Genomic DNA, 21,400 nt, shown 5'->3' with positions numbered 1-21,400 from the left:
CCCCTCTGGCCTCCATGTGCAGAAAAAGGACGGCTGTAACAAGATGACATGTACAAAGTGCCGTGCGTTCTTCTGCTGGCTCTGTCAACAAGAGCTGTCCCGCAGCAACCCTTACGCTCACTACCAGCACCCGACCTCGCCCTGTTCCAACAGGCTTTTCGAGGGGGTGGAAATAGACGATGACGATTTCCCCGATGCCGACCTTTTCTTCTCCTCGGATGATGATGATGACAATGAGGACTCCAGCTCAGATGATGAGATCGATTTTGCAAATTTGTGACCGAGGCAGGTGAGATGGGGACCTATCCTACCTACTCACACACGCAGTGGCTGTTCTGCTGCTCTTGTGGTTAAAGCCGACAACACAAATTTTTGGTCATTTCATCGTCATCCCCATCGTCATCATCAGCTTATCTGCTACTTTTGGGAAACATCATCGCTTACGCTTCATCCCATCATCGTGTGCTTCAGCAAAGCATTTAAACATCATCTTCATCATGGAAATGTGTTCTGCTGTATCATGGGTTGTTTTGCATCACATTTTATAATGTGGCTTCTTGTACTCATTTGAATTGTAACAGCTACTTTTGGGAAACATCATCGCTTACGCTTCATCCCATCATCGTGTGCTTCAGCAAAGCATTTAAACATCATCTTCAGCATGGAAATGTGTTCTGCTGTATCATGGATTGTTTTGCATCACATTTTATAATGTGGCTTCTTGTACTCATTTGAATTGTAAAAGCCTCGAGGAATTTTTATTTTGTTGCTTTCTATACCCTGTTGAAACAGTGTAGCATCATGGATGATCCACATCAGAACATCTGCTTCTGAAAGCTTTATTTTAGTTCTTTACACCCTGATGAAATAGTAGATCATTATGAAATTGTTTGTTGTTGCTGATTCACCATGCGCTTGATAGTCCTCGACTTCAAAATAAGATCAGGACTATTGCGGTTCTATTATTGCTGACACTCTTTTAGAAAATTTGGACGTAATGGATACCGTATTGAATCATATTGTCTGAAATATTTCCTGATTAACTGATGAAATATAGACGTCTGAGAAAAATGCATCTCAAATTGTCATTCTCAAACTAATTTTTACTTTTAAAAAAGTGAAAGTTCTATTGTTAGGGTGCAAAAAAGTTCAGTATATTTTGAGATGCCCAAAAAGATTTTGTGATTTAGTCCCGCCTATTATTCATGGTCATTTTTATGTTACCTGTCCCAATGTCTCGCATATTATTTGTAGCTGCCACATCAATTTATGATTGGCTTCGTGTGTTTTTGGGGGGATTTATGGGCATTTCAGAATTTCAGAATATCATTTCCCTTATTCATATTTTGTTTCCTGAATCATGTACTGTATCTCCATCTGGTTCCCCATCACTTCCTGCTTTTATTTGCTGTATGCACGGCTTTAAAAAAGTGTGTTGCTTCCACTTTCCAAATAACCTGTTTGTGTTTGATGTGGTTTGTGTTTAACTCCCCTTTAAGTAATTAGACCTGCATGTTTGCCGACAATCGTCTGAAATCCGACAATCGCGACCCGACCCGTGAACCGGCCGATGCTATCGCTAGGCCCACCTGTATCAGTCAATGTGCGTAGTGCGAGGCTTGGCCGACTGCCAGCGCCCCCTTTTTCTCCCGTCGGCTTCGTCGGCACTTTCGTTTTCGTGCCGACCGCCGACGCGCGCACCGCCGACTGCCGATGTCGGCGTTTGCGACATAATTGTCGGAACCTAAGTAGAAATGCGAATACGAAAAAGGGGAAAAGTGGAATCTTTGCATGTAAAGTCTATCTCAGCATGCTCCTGATTTAAAAAACTCCCCATTTGGGCTTTCAAACTAGGGTTACTATCTGTCACTGTAGTGTGAGCATGGTACCAACCAAGCTTGTGAGCGCTCTGGTGTAGTTTGCTCTGTTGTCCTTTTATTCTCTTCTCCTTCTTTTCCGTGTTTGTTACTCGTTTGTAACACCGTTAATCTTCAGCATTTGTATGACCTAATTGTGTTGCAAGTACCGCCAACGCTTACTTAACACTTTCCACCCACGCAGCGCGCGCGCGTGCAACACTTATCCCCACGGACCAGGATAAAGATGCGGTACATGCTATATCGCACCACCGCAGCTCGGCGTCCCGTGGGGAAAACGGACGGCTTCTACCCTTGCCGATCTGCGTCCCGTGGGGGCAAGGTGTTAAAACTATTAAAACAACTAAGCGATTGCTACATACTTATTTCAGTTCCAGTTTGCAAAAACAAAAAAGCAGCTTTTGATTTTACTAATAATTCTGTATAATATAATGCCAGTTCCAACTTGGTCTGAATGGTACCCCTGATCTCTGCCTTTTCGTACCTCTCACCTATGGCAAGGCTGCTTTTTCTGACATGGTTCTTTTACCTACACCCACAGCATGTGTGAATGAATTTTTTTCATAGACTGATGTTTCCCACACTGCCACAAATCTCACCTTTGGGATTTTCATACATCTACACCTGTGCACATCCAGATCTTCTTTTTTTGCTTTGTTTACTGTGATATGTTTGCCCAAGTTCCATATGTTGCGTGCTTAAGACTTAAAAGGTATTTTGGAGAAAAGTTTTTAGAAATTTGCTAAAGACTTTGAGAATGCATTTTTTGTCCTATGAAATACTTGTAATTGAATTGTATTTTTGATGTAGTCTTCTTCTAAAATCTATCTCTTGCATGTGTCTTTGTGTAGTGTTGAGCTGGTCTTAATCTTTCCTTGTGCTTCATAATGAAGTGTTTGTCTTGGAGCTGATTTATGTTATTGAAAAGTTAATATTCTTTGACCCAGCGTGTCAGGGTCCTCTTGAGCTGTATGAGATACCTCCCAACAAACTGCTGGAGTTTATAGATCAAATTATCTTTAATATCTTCAAGCCGTTTGAAGCAGACTTGTTTTTTGCTGCATGATACATTTGTGCTCATAACCTTTGTTACCAGCTTTGAACAATGTGCTAATGTCAAATGCTCAAATGTTTTGTTGGATGACTTTTTTTTGTTTCATGGTTCTTGAAAGACGCATAAATAGATCATATTACTATGGCACAAAAGTTTTATGTTCAAACTTTTGTATAAGTTATTAATGATAATAGATAGCATTTGTTTAGTGCAAGTTCCCGCTCAACAGCAGGCTTTTTGCGCTTTACAATCTACACTACTAATTTGTCAGCTTCTCGTCATACCGGGTTTGCTGTTTATGGGTAGTCTGGTGTGATCTTTTCTTTCTACTTACTATATAATGTAGTGCATTGTTTCAGTTTTACTGTAAAACGAACCAGTCTTCCACTTGCTTTGTTTCAGCTTTACTCTTGAACCAATCTTCCAGTTTATTAAATTAGATGTGCACTATGATCTTTGAATTTATGTTAAACCAGCTTGTCAGCTGTCCCGAATATCCCCAGACTGTCCTGGATTCGGCAGTTAGGAATTTCAAATTGAATCCTTCATCACATAAACTGCACCAAAACTAATCCCGCTGAATGTAATGAATTTGTTGTTATGTAAAATTATTTAATTATGTTAGGTGTCCCTTATAGGGTTTTGAAAAAAAAAATTGCAAGTCCTGTTTAAAAAAGTTTGAATTTATGCAAAACACATCTCTTTCATTTACGTTCAGATGTTCTATATTATGCTCTATGATTGTCCTCAGAAAACGCTGGGCTGCAACCAGATGAAATGCACGAAGTGTGGTCTTCACTTCTGTTGGCTCTGTTCGCAGGCCATCTCGCGCAGCAACCCGTACGGTCACTACAGTCAGCCGGGCAAGTGCTCGGAAAAACTGTTTGAGGGAGTGGACATGGAACAGGAGGAACAGTACTGGCTGGCCATTGAGGCACAGATAGCTGAGGAGGAGGCTGCTCGGGCCCAGGAGGACGAGGAGGGAAAGTTTGACGATGCCGAGGAGGTGGATGAGTGGGGGGTGCCGTTGTGGGCTTGACATCGTAGGCTGCGTGCAGACCCGCCCATGTAGATGTCAATGGTGTCAGGCACAAAGGAGCCGAGTCTGAGGTTTCCTTATTTCTTTATTTAAATACATTTGTTTCCTTTACTAGATAGTCCACGAGGTGTACTAATATCTAGCTTAAGGTCATGTGCTGGTAAATGAGGTTAAATTAAAAACTCCTCAAGTCTTTTTACGTGCTTTTTTTATAGATTGTCTCCCTTTTCTTTCTTAGTCTGCCCTTTCCTTTCTGCTCACACTGGTCCTCTTGTTGATTATGCCACTAGCTAGTCAAATTGTGTGGTCTGGAATTCCGCTCTTTGCAACACCGCCGTCCGCCCTTCCGAACGCTTCTTCCGCCTTTTTTACGAGTTTCGTATTATAATAATGTTGTAGTAAGAATAAAAAAACGAATTGAACAAAAGACGATAATAATGTATAGTAATGATTTATTTTCTTTTTGGCAGTGTTTGGGTAGTTATTATTTTTTTAAAAAAATTAAGGTAACAAATAAGACCTCAAACCCTTCCAAAATAACCAGACTTAGCTATTTTATGCCTCGTTTTTATCAAAATGCCCCCGGACCCCCTAGTTTTCACCCTTTTTTGGGGTATGCCATTCTCAGCCCTGAAAATTTTTGCCTAGGGCACTCTGGCCACAGCACATTGTGCAGGCTTTTGTTGGCACTCTATGTTGCTTTCCTCTCACGGTGTTGAAGTGTTTTCTCTGTGAGCCTTTCGTATTTGGGCAGAGTGTGCTTAGCCAGCAGTCTTACCCAGAGGACTATGAACAAACACTGAATTTCAAGTTTTACAGGTATTTAGACAAACATTAACACTTTTCCACCACATACAGTAGAGTGAAAAAACCCTTGGCTCCACAAACATTATGGGTGGATGGCAGGAGAAAACAAGTGGGTTGACAAAAATGTCAACTGCTCTATTACATATGCATTTACCACCATGAAAATATCAGGATGGCAGCACAAGTGGATGAGGTTTCTTGTTGTGAAAAAAAAAAAAAGATTATGTCTCCACGACTGCCATTTTGAATAAATTATGTAACACTTACCTGAAATTTCAAGAAAAGTCACTTCCTTCACTCCTTGAAAAGCACAAACACACTATACCCACACAAGTATGCCCAAAAAATGCGATTTGACCATTTCTGGTTACAAAAAAGTACAAATAAAGGTGGCTGGGTGATTTTTGTGGCAATCTAGAGACATTATAAAAAAGTACCCCAACAGGTGAAAACGGAGGACCGAAAAGAGGGATTGGGAGTGTCTCACAAAAAGGCTAATTACTCAGTACCATAATAATTTACTGTTATAGAACTTGCAGGGCTGTTGGAGAATTGAATAATATTTGAAATTTCACTATCATTTTTATCCCGTGACTTGACAAAGGTGGCTGTTTTGAATAAATTATGTAATATTTACATGAAAACTGACCAAAAAATATATCCTTTTTTTTACTCCACAACAAAAGCACAACACTTAGGCTGAAAGAAAGCACAACACTTAGGCTGAAAGAAAAAAAGCACAACATCGAGAACACGATATGTATGTGTATGTTCATGTATTGAGGATTGTAGTTGTGGATGAATGGGAGAAATTTGAAGTGTTGCAAAGCATGCTTGTGGTGTATGTAGCTACAAAAGATTCTAAAGGTACTCACTGTGACAAAATATAATCCAAATATGTGGGCTTGATCCAAGTGAATAAGTAGCACTACAACTCCAGCTGCTGCCGCGCCTGCCTGACGTCTGCAGCAGTGTGCCAAATCCTGAAACACTCCCTGTCGACACACAAGGCAGTGTTGCACTATGGACAGTAAAACCTTGTCTGGGCCCGCTTCTTGATGGACAAATAAACTTTGCACAGTGGGTGGTGTTTGGCGTCCCCGAATTTAGCCGGGAAATGCCCAAGCTGGGCAGCAGACAAACGTTCGGCAGTGGGGTTTGGCTGGGCTCGAGGTCAACCGGGACGCATGCCCATATACGGCTTGACTAGCGCATCAATTTCCGATAACCTGAAGTCTTTGACGCAGTCCGTTCCCCCGTCCGCTTAGTACAATATGTGTGCATTGACGAGGCACATGTCTTTGACATAGTGGTACAAGGCCATGTACCACTTGTAGCTCCTATGGGGTAGTGGTAATTCCTGTGGAGCTGGTCAAAGTGATCCACCCCACCCATGTAACTGTTGTAAGACTCCGCTAGCATCGGCTTTTGAACTGCGCGAAATCCTCCGAGAGTCTTGGAGAAGCGAATTCTTTTGTTCATCACACCGTTGCTGTGGACGGTGCTCAGCAAGCACACACGCTTGGTGTCATGCCAGGCCGTCGCGACAAGATCGCCAGCTTTGGCAAAGACAGGATCATCTCCTTTCCGAGGGGAAGATGCGCTTTTTTCAGCTGCTCCGGAAAGCCCTTCCGTGTCTCCACCACAGTGCCAACAGCACCCGTTTGTCTATTTTGCAACTCCCTGAAGAGTCCTGGGGAGCTGTAAAAACTGTCACAAAACAAAATGTGGCTCTTATCCAGGTAGCCGTCAAGGAGGGTTTCGACCAGGTGATTGGTAAAGGCTTTGCCGTCGGGGAGAGGGGAAAAGTCCTTACCTGTGTACAATACGAAGCGAAGGCAGTAATACGACACAGAATCACACAGGCAGAAGTACTTGAACCCCCGCTTCGTTTGCTTGTCCGGCATATACTGTCTGAAGTGGCACCTTCCCGTGAATCTGGCCATGCTTTCATCAGTGCTGACTTGCTGGTGAGGATAGTAGGCAGTCAGAAAGGACGGGCTGATGAGGTCAAGGAAGTTCTGGATCTTCTGCAGTGGCTTGTACCCAGCTTGCCCCCGTGCCACATGCTGTGCAGCATCACTGGAGAAAAAGAAATAGTTATCAGTGAAAACAGCAAGCATAAGTTTTTGGGTATTGGGGGGAAGGGGGGGAAAAAAATTTGCAAAACTCGTAGGTGAACAATGTGAAGCAGTTTCACAAATTTACAGAAAGACAAATCAACAATGGTAAGTAACGGAAGCAAGGCCAGCCCTCTGCAGCATTCAGTTGCATCTCAAATAATTAGCTCTAGTCCTAAAGTAGCCTACTAAAGAGAAAAAAAGCAGATGGTGAACATTTACATAAAAAAGTATATAACGGTAACCTAATCTCAGATCTAGTGGTGAATGTATCACTTAATAAAAACTGGAACTAGAATGTAGATCCAGTGTATCATAGCCTAATGTAAAACCTAGAATGCCTAGAAAGATCTGATCTAGATCTAGATCTACTAAATCTAGATTTACAGTAGGGTATTTCACTAGAATTATTAGATCTATGCCACATTTACTTACCTGAAGTGAAAAAAGGCTGACAACAGCTTGTAACGGTGCCTTGACATCACTTGCTTGAAGTGGATGTCGACGAGCCAGAACGAACGCCAGTAGTCGTCGATGCTGGGCTTGGGGTTGAGACCCATGGCGATTTGCAATCCGATGAAAGCTTGCATCTCCTCACGATAAGTGTCAGACCACCTCTTTGTAATAGTTGGTCGCTGGCAAGGGGTCAAGACAGTGGGCAGCATAAGAGTTAGTCAGCTTCTTTGTGTTCTTTTCTGAGCAATTTACTGTTTTTCAGTGCAAGATGAAATATTTCTTCCTGTTCTTCCCTACTTTTTGTATTCAGCCAAGCTGTGACATTGTTGTGTTTCCACATACTGATTGTACTTCTGTGGTGTGTTGTGCACCGTCTGCGTTTGCTCATGTCAAAATCCAAATCCCCAAAAATTTGCTCACCAGTCAGGTTGTTGAGAGGGCATTTATTAAGAATTACAAGAACTTCTCCATCAATGTCACCACCAAACATACCACCCTCTAGAAATTCATTCAGTTGTTCTTCAAAACAACATGAGAATGAGAAACAATACTGACAAAAGCTCTTCTTTGTAAGTCTTCGACACACATGTCAGAAATAAAAGCATGGAGGTCACAGACCACTTCATGGTTGACAAGTTTAAAATCCTCAAACACTGATGGGAGATCAGCTGGGCGTACTGAATCAGACTGGGCTTCAATATTGTTAAATGCAGTGTCCATCAGTTGAACATAGTTTGGAAAAGCCCCATATGGTTTTCTGCTGTTCATCAACATCCAGTACGGTCCAGTGACAAAGTGATGGAAGGACACTAATGCTGAGACAATCGACAAAACATGTTTGTCCTTAACATCAGCAAGAACAGAAACCAGCTTCTGGTTAGAATGTGAACAAAAATTAGACAAAAACTCCACAATGTGCTAACGATGAAATAACACAGCACAGGCATTTTCAAACAAATTGTTGAAGCGATTGCTTCTGTAGCTAGTAAAAGTAGACTTAACACCTTTGCTGTCACAAAATGCCAACCACTCTTGGCGTGAGCCATATTTCTCATCACCCCTGGGTCCGAAAACATCTGCAGCACAGCGGATCAATCAGAGTGTGACAAGCTCCTTTGATAAAGGATTGTCATAGCCAAGAGTGGAAGATAGCCACAACTCATCCTCAAAGGACTTTTCAGCGGCAGAAGAAAGACCCAACAAGAAGTGGGCATTGCAAAAAAGAAACAATGTGCTAGGTTCAGCTGTTCCAACCTTTTCACATTTGTACTCGGAAAAGAGACTTGCCTTCATATTCGCCGCTCTGTCTGACATAAGGGATTTGATCTTTGTCAGAATCTCAAAGAGAGTCTTATTAACTTTTTCAACATAAGTTGATTCACCTTCACAGCTGGCACAATACAAATGAGTCAGCTCTTCCAAAACATGTACTGACTGCTCCAGGATAGACTTAGCATCATCAGTTGCAATTTCTGTGAACTCCAAAGAGTACACAGATCGATCATCTAGGACTACATGCCGCTCCATATAATGCAACTTGGACCTGCTGGTCCCATCACTAACATATGTAGCATGATTGCTCTGGAGGATTTTTTCTGCAACCTGATACTTTGCAATACAGTGGCCTTGATCTGCAAAATTAAGTGCGGATTGGACACAAGGAAGACTTTTCACCTTTTTATCAAACAGACCTTCACTTACTATCCCAACAACTTCACTACATTTGCTCGCAGCGACACCTGCACCCTGCAATGCCATGTACGTCTTTCGCACTTCAAGTGAATATCTGTTGTTTCTGTTTTCTTTTTAAGTTAATGCCGGAATCAAGCTCATCATCTTCACTATCACTAGATCTAAGTGGCAATTCCATTTCAACCTGCTTTAACTTTTCATACTTTGATTGCCACTTACTTTTTGATGTTTGTTCATTTTTAGTTGCTGTTTCAACTTTGAGATGGCTGTGAAGTTGCTTGAGGTTGTCAACTTTAACTTGTCCTGTTCAAGTTTTTCCATTTCGCTTTTGAGACTACAATTTTCTTTCCTTAATTTGGTATTTTCTGTGTATGTTCTGGTTTCTTTTAAAGTTTTCAACTCAGATTCTAGAACTTTGTTTGTCTTTTCTAAGAGTTTGACTTCCTTGTCTGATTTGGCATTTTCAAGACTCAAAAGGAGATCTTTTTTTTCCTCAACTAACACTTTTTTTTCTTCAACAAGCACTTTCTTTTCTTCAACTAATGTATTGTTTTCATTTCTTAAGGTGTTAATTTGACTTCTACAAAGCCCAATGCTTTGCTTCAGCTCATCATGATCTTTGGCTGAGACTGACTTTTGTGATTCAGTTGTAGTAGATTGGAGAAAAGATTTACATAAATACTCTTGTAATTTAGCTTTACTGCCTTTTTAAAGTTTTTTCCCAGTTTTACAAGTTATACTTACTTTATTTCTTATCTGAGCTTCTGTCAAAGCTGTACAGGTAAGTTTGCCAATCCACCTGTAAACTGTTGTTAGAGGCATGTTTTCTTTTATAAAGAATGATTCCAGAGAAAGAGCAACTTAATTTGTAATCATGGGCATGTCCTGAAAAAGGACAAATCATTAGGGCAGGCTGTCAGGGAGGTGTTCCTTGTAAGACCCAGTCGCAAAAGAGACTCTGGCACTTTATCAGTGAAGACAACCTGTGTGTACAAGTAGGCCTCTCGATTAGACGAAGTCAAAGCACTCATCCCTTCCACGGCCTTCTTGCATTTATGCTCCACCCGTCCTCTAGTCACACCATCTTCAGTCGGAAAGAGCTTTAAAAACCATTCAGTCACCTGAAATGGCAAAAAGAAAATAAGGGATGTCTATGAAATCACGATGAAACAAACACAGATGGTTGGCAGATGCTCTTGTTCGGCTTGCTCATTTTTATACTTTCGAATTTTCTTTCATATTATGCTTTTTTCCCCTTTTAAAAAAAGAATAGCGCTGGTTTTCTTCATTTGTCACTCTCTTGAGAATCCTTTTCCCCCCTGATGCATCTCATATATATGTGAGGCAACCAGGGATTTTTAGTCCCAAGTTGACCTTTGAACATTTTGATATATATTGATATTCTAAAAACTACATCCATTTCTGAACAACCTGGTCTTTACAGAATTAAAAAAGGACAATTAGAAGCTGAGATATGGGCATTTAAAGACAACCACCTGAGCAGATCAACTTTTGAGAAAATCTCGTTCAAATTTGGAGCAACAAAATTTCAAGAGATTTTGCATTGAAAACAACCCAGAAACATAATACCACTGCCCTACATACCTTAATTGGTTAATGTTGGGTATTTTCGAGTTAGAATGAAGTGAGAAAATGTTGTTTTTATTTAATTTTTCTTCTGTCAAGCCCTGCAGTGGGTGACTGAAGTGGAAAAATTGAACGCGGCGATTTCACAAAACTGCACACATGTGCTGTCCACTGATTTTTACCTTACCGGTATTCTGTTTTCTTGAGAGCTTATGTTTCAAGAAAAGCTTTGCAAAGAAATAAACTATTATTGAATTTGAAAAGCAGTCAGTACATTTGAAGTTAAAAGACAAATAATTTGATAACAGAACAATAAACATACCCAGTACAGCAAAAAAATAAAAGAGAGGTTTTTTTTCAGGAAAAGTATAGTGTAGGCCTTGAAAGAATTGACAGTAAAGTAGTAGAGAAATTAAAGAGAAAACTATCTGACTCACAATAATTTAAAGCAGCATAGCATCCATCCAATTTGTTTCTCATGAGGTTCCTAGTTTATTGTCCGGCGACAGCGTTGCCCCCAATTCTAGGCCTCTTTGCAAGCTGCACAACAGGCTGGTCGGGGTCTGGGCAAATGTTTTTAAAAGAATCCTCAACAAAAGGTCTAATCTCCTTGAAAAGATAGTCCTGTCTTTTTCTGTCAAGTCCCTGTGGCTGTAAGATAGGGGGGAGGAGGGTGGGGTCAACTCGGTGTCACGTTTCAAAAGGTGCTGGCGAGAGGTTTGAGTGCCACGGTACCAGATGTGTCGCTGATTGTCATATGCTGGAAAGACTTGATGTTTTTTACCTTTTTGAAATGCTTGTCCAGAAATGAGTCCCACTTATATGAAACGACGTTCACATTGTCCGGTCCGGTTCCAACGATCTGGGCTGTGTTTACTACTGACGATTCCTCCACAACTTTAGCAACACACTGCAGGCTGTTCACTTTTGTTCTGCGATACAGGTGCTTTACAAGTCCAAAACAGCCATCGGGGCTGAACTTCGTGTGGCCGGTAATCAAAAAGGAAATTATAACAGAATCATGACAGCCAGTCAGCACACGCCACATGGGATATTGCATCATAGCCGAGTTTTTGTTTTGGCCTGAGCAGTTGTCTGCATGCAGATGGAGGTGCTTCTCCCCCAAACCATAGAACTCAAAAAAATGATGGAGGAGGGAGATGACACAATTTGCCCCTTTTCCAACACACAGATTCATCAATCAGGTAGTTTACCTGCTGCGGAACTGCTTCGCAACAAATTCCGAATAGACCGCATTTTCGTGGTGTCTTAAAATAAATGGGTCCAGGCTGGAGGGGGTCTGAAGGAAAATGCACCTGCTGTGCAAAGTCAAAGCTGTAGTGCATAGTCATGTCATGCGAACATGCTTGGTTTTTACCCACGGTCCTTTTTTCTCCGTGAAGTGCTTCTTTCGACTTTCCCACAATGCTGTTCAGATAAGAGCGCTCGGCTGTGACGTTGGTCAAGTGCTGTTCCATGGACCTCAGGGCATCAGACTTCAGCTCCTCTGACAAGTTTCTGAACCTTGCAACCTGAGCAGCTCCTTCCTGACAAGTCCAGCAAAGATCTGTAGCTGGCCACATGGTGCTGATGAATGGCACGATTTTCTTCCAGACGTCCCGAAACCGAGTAAGGCTTGCAACCCGCTGATCAGGTGCTGAAGAGGCGACATACTTATCGTACACCATCTTCTTGGTGCAGTTCGTTGGTAAAAGTCTGAGGTTGCTGTTCCAGTGTTTTGGGGTGCGGCCAGGTAGCGAAATGGCATGCGTCTCAGCATAGTTGGTGATGAACAACACTACTCGCTCTACATCCCTGTAGGCCAGTGTGTTTGGGGGCAACCTCTTGGTGTTCTTGTGAACGCGTGGTGTAATGCCAGAAGACTTATAATGCTTCAAAAGCGCTGTGAGTTTATCCTGTGATATTACATGAATATATTTGAACATTTCACGACAGTTGGGTCACCACGATGAAAAAAATGCGTGCGAGTAAGTTTACGTTCGGTCTGTTCTCGCCTCCTTGCACACTTTGTAGTACTGGAAAGGTGCATCCCACACTCAATCTTTCCCAACACCACCATGTCTAACTCCTGGTCAGTCAGTGCGATGAACTGACTCCTCACCTCGTCCAACTCCTCTTCTGCATATCTTGTCCGGCACGGTTTTCCGTTGAAAAGGCTGCACTTGCAAGCAAGCTGCGCAGACTTCTTTCGTGGCGTGAGCTCTGTCTCATTCTTTGGTCTAGGTCCAGTTCCTGGGAGAAAGCTCGACAGGTTTTCAATGGGAGTGAAGATCACGGGCTCCTCGTCTTTATCATCTGATGAAGAGAACAGGAAAGGGTGCTCTAAGTAATCACAAAGGCAAAAGGTAGTCGCAACATTCTGGAACACTATGCCAACAAGCCAAGTGCCATTACAAATCGACAAGCAGTAATCATGTTGATGTATCGACTAAAGGTAAAAATTGTTCTGAATTGCTCATGGATCTACACAACACTTTCCCCATAAGGTTCAAAGCGCTTTACTGTAACAATCTATTATGATGTATTGAGTTGAGGTATGTTTTAGAAAAGGTGGATTTTCTTCGCTTCGTCCTGAAATTGAATTTTGGGCTGGTGTTTAAGACTAAACTTGGATCTCACCACTAAATTTTAATTTCATTGCTATTCTTGTGTCTCATCTATCAACTCAAGATGTTAATGTTATACAATTTCCAATAAACTAGATCTAGATCTATGAAAAGTAAAAGTAGCATTCAATTGTTTAGGCTAGCAGAATTACAACACAGTCGGAACACACCTTTTGTCTCAATTACGAAAAACCAAAACTGATGTCCTCGTTAATTAAAACGTAGGAGGGACTTTCGTAACGAGCGACCACTCCGATAGACACGGGGAAAGGGGGATAAATTAAGATAAATAATCCCTTATTCTAACTTAACCTAACCCTATCCCTAACCTTGAACCTAGAACCCTAGTCCTACGTAAACCTGACCCTTTCCTATCATTAAAAGTTACTTATCAGAGTGGCCGCTCATTACACAGAGGTCCCCTCAAAATTTTAATCTTACAATCATTTAATGCAGTAGATCTAGATCTAGTCATTATTATTAATTAGACCTAGATTTACGCACTTCAAAATGAATTTACCTGTATCAGAAGGGGGGTGTTGTCCTGCAGTGGCAGCAGATTCAGCAGACCTGTCTAGATCTAGGAGGTTGTTCTCAGGGTCCGAGTCACTGTCACTGTGTTCCACATCGCTTTCACGGGACAAGTACTCGTTGATATGTTCAAGAAGGGCCTGCTTATCGTCTGCATTGCTACAACAGAAATTGTATCTGTTCAGCTGTTGTGCTATACCAGTAACACTGTTTGTTGTCGATCCAGTTTGTAGATCTAAGCCCGTGTCTCGACCTGACGCCATCTTATCGAGTTCGGAATGAGTGAAAAATGAACGCGTTCAGCGTGGTCACAGAAAACTTTTAAAAACACTTGGTTTCGAGGACAATAACAGCACTCAATATGTCCAATGGTTAAATTGATTATTTAAAAAAAGCAGCTCACTGCAAAATATGTCTGACAATTGTTCTCCCAGTCGCTAGAATCGTCAAAGAATTACACACTGATTTGTATTTGCCTCTGAAACAGAACCAACACCATTGATAGGATCTACACTCTTCTTTGTTGTGTGTATTCATGCGCACTTCCTGCAGTTAAAAACTACAAGGAATTACCTTTCCAACGATACCAAATACTCAATATTTATTGCAAGGAATGCTTGAAAAAAATTATGTTCATTGTGGTCTATCGGCAGAAGGAAATTAGCGTACATTTCGAGAAAACTGTCCTCAAATTCCTATGAAGTGGGTTCAGTAAAACAAGAAAAGAACACATTTATATCTCGTTTTAGCATTTTTATTTCACCAGAACATAGAAAAATGGACAAAGAACACAATGAAAGCAAAAACTCAATTTCCATAAAATATCGATATTTTGACTTTAGAAGCCGATATCTCGAAAGCGGTCAGCGCGACTTGCGACTGAAAATCCCTGACGGCCTCACATATGTGTTGATGGTGCTGTAAAACACATCCCACAAAACAAGGATGGCTAGGGATATTGCCAAAGCATTAGAGAAAAAAATATGACAAAAATAAACAAAAGTTGAGTGCAGGTCCCAGGATTCAAACCTGAGATCTCTCGCCTACTTACATGGTATGCCGAATTTGTAACCTTCCTGCCACAAATGTCTCTGTCCCACCTATTGATAATACAGTCAACTACAGACTCAATTGAAGTTAAACATAACAATTCATCGTTTGTATTAATGGAAAAGAGGGGCTGGGGCTGGAGAGAAGAATCAACTTCCACTGAAAATCAACTCAAATCAAGCGAGTTTTATGCAGTCAAGTTATACACTATAGACACTGTATACTGTCTTCCAGAAGTCTACACCACAATCACTCTCAGCAATATTTTTTTTACTTACCATATCCCAAGACGAGTCACTCCTTTCTTTCAAGATAGCTGTTTGTTGGTGTTGGGATAGAAGTCAGGGTAGGTCTGCGTCCTCTCCCACTCCGCTCAAAATGGTCCTCCAACTGCTCATAGGTAGCATCAAGCACATGGCTTGTGTGTGTGTGTGTGTGTGTGTGTGTATGAAATTCAAGGGAAATCACTCTTCTTTTATTTAGCTAAAACCGGGTGTTACTCAGTTCATTACTGTTGATGCACGGTGCATTTGCTTGACTCGAGTATAACAAAATGACCGCCGCTGGGATCGATAACCCGATTTTACCGATGTATTTCAGATCGTTTTTTTGTACAATAGTCTTTGCTTTACAATATGAAAGTAGACATTTTTAGAAAGATGAAAGAACAATGATTGTCATGGTATAATTTTTATTGTAGTCAAACCAGAATAAAATACAAAACAAGGTGTTAGAAACTGACAAAATTTTTATTTTTTTCATGCAGCCAACCAATTTCTTCCTTCCTAGCGTGCGGGTTTGGAATACCTACAAATTGCAAGACAATCTGACAATTGGTTTCTGCGAAATGGTCTTCTTTGTAAACCCATCCCCCAAGAAAAAGCATGAACTGAGAAAAAGAGGGAAAAGTACGAAAATGCAAGAAATTGAACATCACAGAAAAATTTGACGCTCCAATCATGCAAATTAGTAGAGTACATCCATTAACTGTTAGATTAACGAAAAAACAATTACAAGCAACATAAAACGACTTCACACTACATGCATTTTGGTACCCACTATTGCAAATATACCATCCAATTCAGAAACCGCCAGCAGAGTACTGTTCTCCACCTTCTGCATCGATAAGCCGCTGCTCCTCCCGAAGTTGCGCTGTTCTCCTGATGTCCTTCCTTCTCTTGGCAAACCACACTTTTTGATGTTGACGCCAATCGCGAGTCCCAAGTTCTTGGAGAAAGCAGTGTGTTGCCCGAGTGCCTTGGTTGAACTCACCCACTCCAAGTCCTACCGCAATTTCCAACGTCTGTCGACCAACTAAAACATGCTTGGGACTCCGCGCTCAGATGACAGAGTGAACACTTTCATTGGCGTTCTGAGTGTTTCCACCTGTGCATCTGGACAACAGCTCGTCATCAGTCAGGCGGGTGTAGACTGGAACCATGTGCTCCGCGACAGACTCGCTTATAAAAGTTGACATGTGCTTGTCGTGGTCTGGATGCAGCAACCCCTTGGCCCTTGCCTTCTGAAAACAACACCAGGATTCTGTACCTTTAAGGCAATCGTCATGATGTGGCTTGGTATTTGTTGATGAGCAATAGTAAAAGGAAGTCCAGATTGCCGTTTTCATCTCAGCCACAGTGCTGTGTGAACCAACAGCTCTGGTGTAGTATTTCTGGAGCTTCCCGATTTTGGCCTCAGTCAGCTTGCCCTTTCCATGCCCCCCGAGGGTAACCTTCACCTTCTTCTTGTCCTCTACAAGCTTTCTAAGGGCCGTTCCAAGGTGCTTGGCGACGTGGTTCACGCACTCTTTTGAACCCTGTTTTCAGCATATGGCTGGACCTCATTGATCTGCTTGATCGTATTTGGATCACCATGGCAGACCGCACTCCGGTAACGGAAGCCCCTCTGTTCTGACCTCTGCCACAACATGACAGCTGCTTTCTGCTCCATATTGCCTGACGAGCCACTGTGATTACGGTCACACTCATCCTTGTGAGCAGCCCAAAATCGCTCATACGCTTTCCCTTCCAGGTGTGCCCTGACCGCCTTGCACTTGTGGCTGTGTTTGCTCAGCACTTGAAAGTCCACGACGAGGCCAGTTCTGTTTTCTATGACGCAGCCGACTCCTGAATTCGAAGTGTGTCCCCGAGTGTGCCAACTGCCCTCATAGGAAACGTCAATGTCCAATATACCTTTTCCTTCCTGCTCCGGATATGCTTTAGTGATAGCATCACGAGTATCCAAAAGAATTTTATCCGTGCCGGCGACTGACTGCTGGTGAATTTTCTTTTGGTGATTCAGGTAAGTCTTGTGGTGGACTGTAGGCATATCCATAGCTTCACAAAACTTTGCCAGGCCAGCATTTCCCCTTCCATTCACTAATGAAGACGCAATGACACAGCGAATGACAGTGAACACTTTGTCAGTTTTACTGGAGGTGTAGTTCATAGAGATGACTTGCTCACAGGTTGTGCAAATTCGCCGCCTCGCGTCCTCGCGGGGTGTTATGGGAGACCAATCACCGATACACATTTAGCCGATGCCCCCAACCAGCCAATGAAAATAAAGAATACATGTTCATTTCGGGAGCTTATTACTCGGGCTGGGTAATTCGTAGAGTTGTATAGATAAAACATTCGATCGGGCCTTGAAATGCCGATTGTGGGGTTCGGCAGGGTGAAAAAGCCAGTTGCTATGGAGGTTTTCAACCCTTTTTGCATTTTTTAAAGCAAATTTGGGCGGACCCCCACCTCCTCAATAGCACTTTTTTTGGGCACTTTCTAGCCATTTTTCCAATTTCAGACCTAGTGGAATCAGTAGAGGGGTTATTTTCCTGTCAGAAATAATATTAACTCCAATATCAATATTTTCATGATTTGGACGATTTTTCACCCTTCCTCTCCTCCTAGACCCGCGAACGAGGGCCTTAAAGGGGGGGGTGGTCTGTGCACTCCAGCTGCTGCTGCCTCCTCTTCAAACCATGCTTATAGTCCCTGCAAGAGTGGTATATTTTGAGGCAAGGGGTGATATGCAGGCCTGCTTTACATTATGGGCACTCATAGCTTGAGTGTTTGCGCTTCCCAGGTTCTGCTGTCGACACAAGTAGTTTTCAGCAAAATCCATAGTCAGAACAGCCCAGCCATTTGGAACATCTGCTACCAGAGTCCTGTACTCACAGCTCTGCCACCTGTGAACAAAATCATGGAGAGGCAACTTCCCCAAATCAACCTTGAGCTGTTCACACATTTCAAGTAGAGTGCCATTCTTCTTCACCTGGTCTATACGAGAAGACCCATTCTTGCTCACTCGCTCCCATCTCTGCCACTCAACTACTTTCTCACAATCAACTGCATTCACTCCTCATTCATCACATTCACGCCGCATACACTTAACATTCTCACCACAAAGAGTCAAACTAATTAATTCTGACAGTGTGTCCACTGTCGAAGATACAAAATTATTAACAACTTTCATAATCAGCATTGGATTTAAACATATCTCACAAAGACATTGTTGAAAGGGTGTCTTTGTGAAAGACAACACATTTTTGGGCCTCTTTCAAAAGAAAGTCGACAGCGATATAAGAGGCCCATGCTCTGAAGTGAAATCTTTGTACAAAGATTTGACAGAACTGCTGAGGATTTTCCGAGTCCAGTGCTTTGTAGCACCTTGCTTCCCTGGGATGTGAACGGATCGAGCCCGGAAAAAAGCAGCTCCGTCATCTTTTAACTTTCTTCGTTTGTACATAGAAGACACATCAGAGCCAGCAAAAAGTCATTTTACAACAAGGCTTGACCTATCCCTCCTTCTCTTCAAAAAATTACCCAAATCTGGCCCAGGAGTTTGACACTATGAGGGGGAGGAATAAGACAAACCTTGTTGTACAAGTTTCTCGGGATTCTTCTTAAAGAGGGACTTTATAAGACTCTTCAAAGAAGGCAACAATTTCCAACCAAACCTCTTCTTCACTCGCGAAACAGTGGATGCACTCACTCCTGTAGAAGGGGCAGGCTCTCGTGCTGGTGGGGTCTTCGGAAACTGAGCATCCTTTTTCCGCTGCAAATAAGCCCGGTTGCGCTCCCTCTCACGCCTCTTTTTCTGGGAGCTCATGTTGGCGCGCCGCTTCTGTTGGGCCAGACGGTTCTTGGCGCGCCACTCCTCAGTCTTTCTGGTGTCTGCCCGGGTCTCTGGAGGCCTTCCCACCCTCACACTGCTGTCAGCAGTCGCGGCAGCCTTTGCCTTCTGGCGTTGTCTGAAAGACAAAGTCAAGAAAGTGTCATGTGATGGGGAAGCTGATAATTTCTCCTTTTCTCTCTTTACAACTTTGTATTCTGAGAGCAGTAAATGACAATTATTGTGCCAATGCACTCTTTACTTTAACCCTATCTGTACGTCGTGTTTTTACTATCGTATCCATACGACGTGGGGAACTCTGTGCCACCACTTTCAAAGAGGAGCTCAGGCACAAAGAAATTGAAGCTCCATCGGACAGGAATCCCATACTGTGGGTTCTTTCAGAAAGCATGCACTGCACTGTTTTTTGTTGACGAAAAGTGGTCACTGACGTTACATTGTGAGTGACGTGACGCGTCCACCTCTGACAACTCGTGATGAAAAATAATTTCATTCAGTGCTTCCACAATCCAACCAAAAAATCAAGACATGATGACCGAACTGGTAACGTCAGTTACGGTGGATTCTCGGCATCGATTACATAATATCTTTAGGCTTTTTTGTCAAAATTTCTCCACCTAACAAAATCCCTGATATGCCATTGAGTATACAACTAAAACAAATGATATTGCTCCAGCCATATAATTCTTTTACGCCGTCAAAAGTTGGGTAGTGATTGTGCAACAAAATTTGAAGCAGGAAAAGTCTTATTTTAGATTTTGAACGAAAACCCCCCAAAAATCGAAAATATTGTTTCAGTCAATTTTATGTATACTATAAATTCAAGATATGAGCTTGCCATTAAAACAAAGAAAACACACTAATATGATAAGAAAAAGTCTAAAAAGCTCAAAGTTTTCAATGCCTTCTCTGGCTGTCCCACCTTTTGAGAATGAGTCACATACATACAGTCCAGACAACCGTACCTGATGTCCTTCCAAATATTTCTTGATGCACACACTCTGCACTTCTTCTGGGCCTTTGTCTTACAGGCTGTGGCTGGCACACGGTCGATAAAGTGCCTACCTGTCAGTGGCACAGAGTGGTCATCTCCATTGTCAGGTGCAGCTGCCCCAGAAAAAAGCAATTTGTGAATTACATCTTTCTGGAAATCCAGAAAACTTTGACTGTTACCAGCTTTCTTGGCGATGAGATGTGTGTTCAGGAGGCCAATCTGAAGAAACCGCAGACCAAGCTTCTTGTGCCATTTCAAGGTCTTGCGGGTGGCATTATAGGGCTGAAGAAGCTGGTCGTGGCGATCGACTGCCCGCATGCTGACATTGTGGTCCCGGATAGAAGGAGGCTTCGCTCCGTTACCTTGCCGGGCCAGGTGGATGGCATGTTGACAGCATGAAGACGTCCCGTTTGTCACAAAACTTCTGAGCCAGCAGCATTCCACTTACCCGACTCGCCGTCTCCCCTTTCACCACTGGTACCTGACGCTGACAGGGTGGAGCACGGTTGGCCCGCAGTGTACCTCAGCAGGAGATGTTGTGACTGTGTAGGGCGTCGAACAAGTCTGGGGAAGAATACCAGTTGTCTATGAACAGCCAGTATCCTTTCCCCAACAGCATGAGGTGGAAAACCTCTATCCCGGTGCGCCCTAATGCAGCAGCAGCAGGGGCACCAAGTTGTCGATGGCTGCGGTGCTCTCATCCATCCTCGCATACGCACGGAAACGGTAGGTGTAGCTATCCCCGTCGCATAAGAGGAAGGACTTGATGCCGAATGTGGCCCTCTTCAGTGGAATATATTGTTTGAAGACGAGCCACCCCCTCCACAGCATGAGCATCTCGTCAATGGCGATGTCTCTGCTCGGCTTTCACCGCTTGATAAATTGAAACCGTACAAGGAGGTGGTCCAGCAAGGGGCGGATTTTGTGTAGATGATCTCGGTGTGGATCGTTTATGGCTGGCATTTTCCTGTTGTCGTTCATGTGCCAGAACTTTAGAAATAACAAAAAGCGGTCCCTCGGCATCACAGCAGAGAATATAGGGGTCCTCATTATCGGGTCTGTGCACCAATACAAGTTTATGTCCGGTTTCTTCAGAAGACCCATCAGCAAACACATGCCGATAAAACACCTCATTTCATGGGCATCTGTTGGCACCCATCTTCGAACCCGGGATGATGGCTTCAAAGTTGTACTTGCTATGAAGTCATCGGCATACCGATTAGTCTCAACTACGAATGTCTCCTTCGTAGTTTTAATAACATTTCTCACTTTGAAGAGGGGATCGAAACCCTCCTGTCCATGCTGCGGCTGGGGTTGGTTGTCTTTGCAGTGGAAATACTTGCTGAGATCCTTGAAGCGCTTGATGGGCCTGATTGGCCATACAGCGCGGGGTTAGATCTCATCCAGTTTCTCCCGGGTTAAACGCGTAGCA

At 42.7% G+C, this 21,400-nt stretch overlaps 2 protein-coding genes across 3 annotated transcripts in view; one reads left to right on the top strand and one right to left on the bottom strand.

Moving 5' to 3' along the window:
* Positions 1 to 4,996, top strand: part of LOC101864687 (E3 ubiquitin-protein ligase RNF14) — a 17,950-nt gene extending 12,954 nt beyond the window's left edge. Inside the window, exons 11-12 of one of the 2 annotated variants that reach the window (XM_005097431.3) lie at positions 23 to 289; positions 3,683 to 3,767. In XM_005097431.3, coding sequence (XP_005097488.1) covers positions 23 to 280 — 258 coding nt within the window. In that variant the 3' untranslated portion in view covers positions 281 to 289; positions 3,683 to 3,767. Of the gene's footprint in view, positions 1 to 22; positions 290 to 3,682 lie in introns of both variants that reach the window. The other variant, XM_013082000.2, reaches the window with a different exon arrangement.
* Positions 4,997 to 18,669: 13,673 nt separating this feature from the next.
* Positions 18,670 to 20,286, bottom strand: LOC118477614. The gene is made up of 2 exons (XM_035969545.1): positions 19,940 to 20,286; positions 18,670 to 19,092 (listed from the first exon to the last, which is right to left on the bottom strand). The coding sequence occupies exons 1-2, from the start codon at positions 20,284 to 20,286 to the stop codon at positions 18,690 to 18,692; spliced, it is 750 nt and encodes a 249-aa protein (XP_035825438.1). The 3' UTR covers positions 18,670 to 18,689.
* Between the last annotated feature and the right edge of the window lie 1,114 nt (positions 20,287 to 21,400).

The sequence above is a fragment of the Aplysia californica genome, unplaced genomic scaffold (assembly GCF_000002075.1).
Source record: "Aplysia californica isolate F4 #8 unplaced genomic scaffold, AplCal3.0 scaffold00154, whole genome shotgun sequence".
In the NCBI taxonomy this organism is placed as follows: domain Eukaryota; kingdom Metazoa; phylum Mollusca; class Gastropoda; order Aplysiida; family Aplysiidae; genus Aplysia; species Aplysia californica.
The sequence above is the reverse complement of the archived record's forward strand: the minus strand, read 5'-3'. Positions and strand labels throughout refer to the sequence as shown.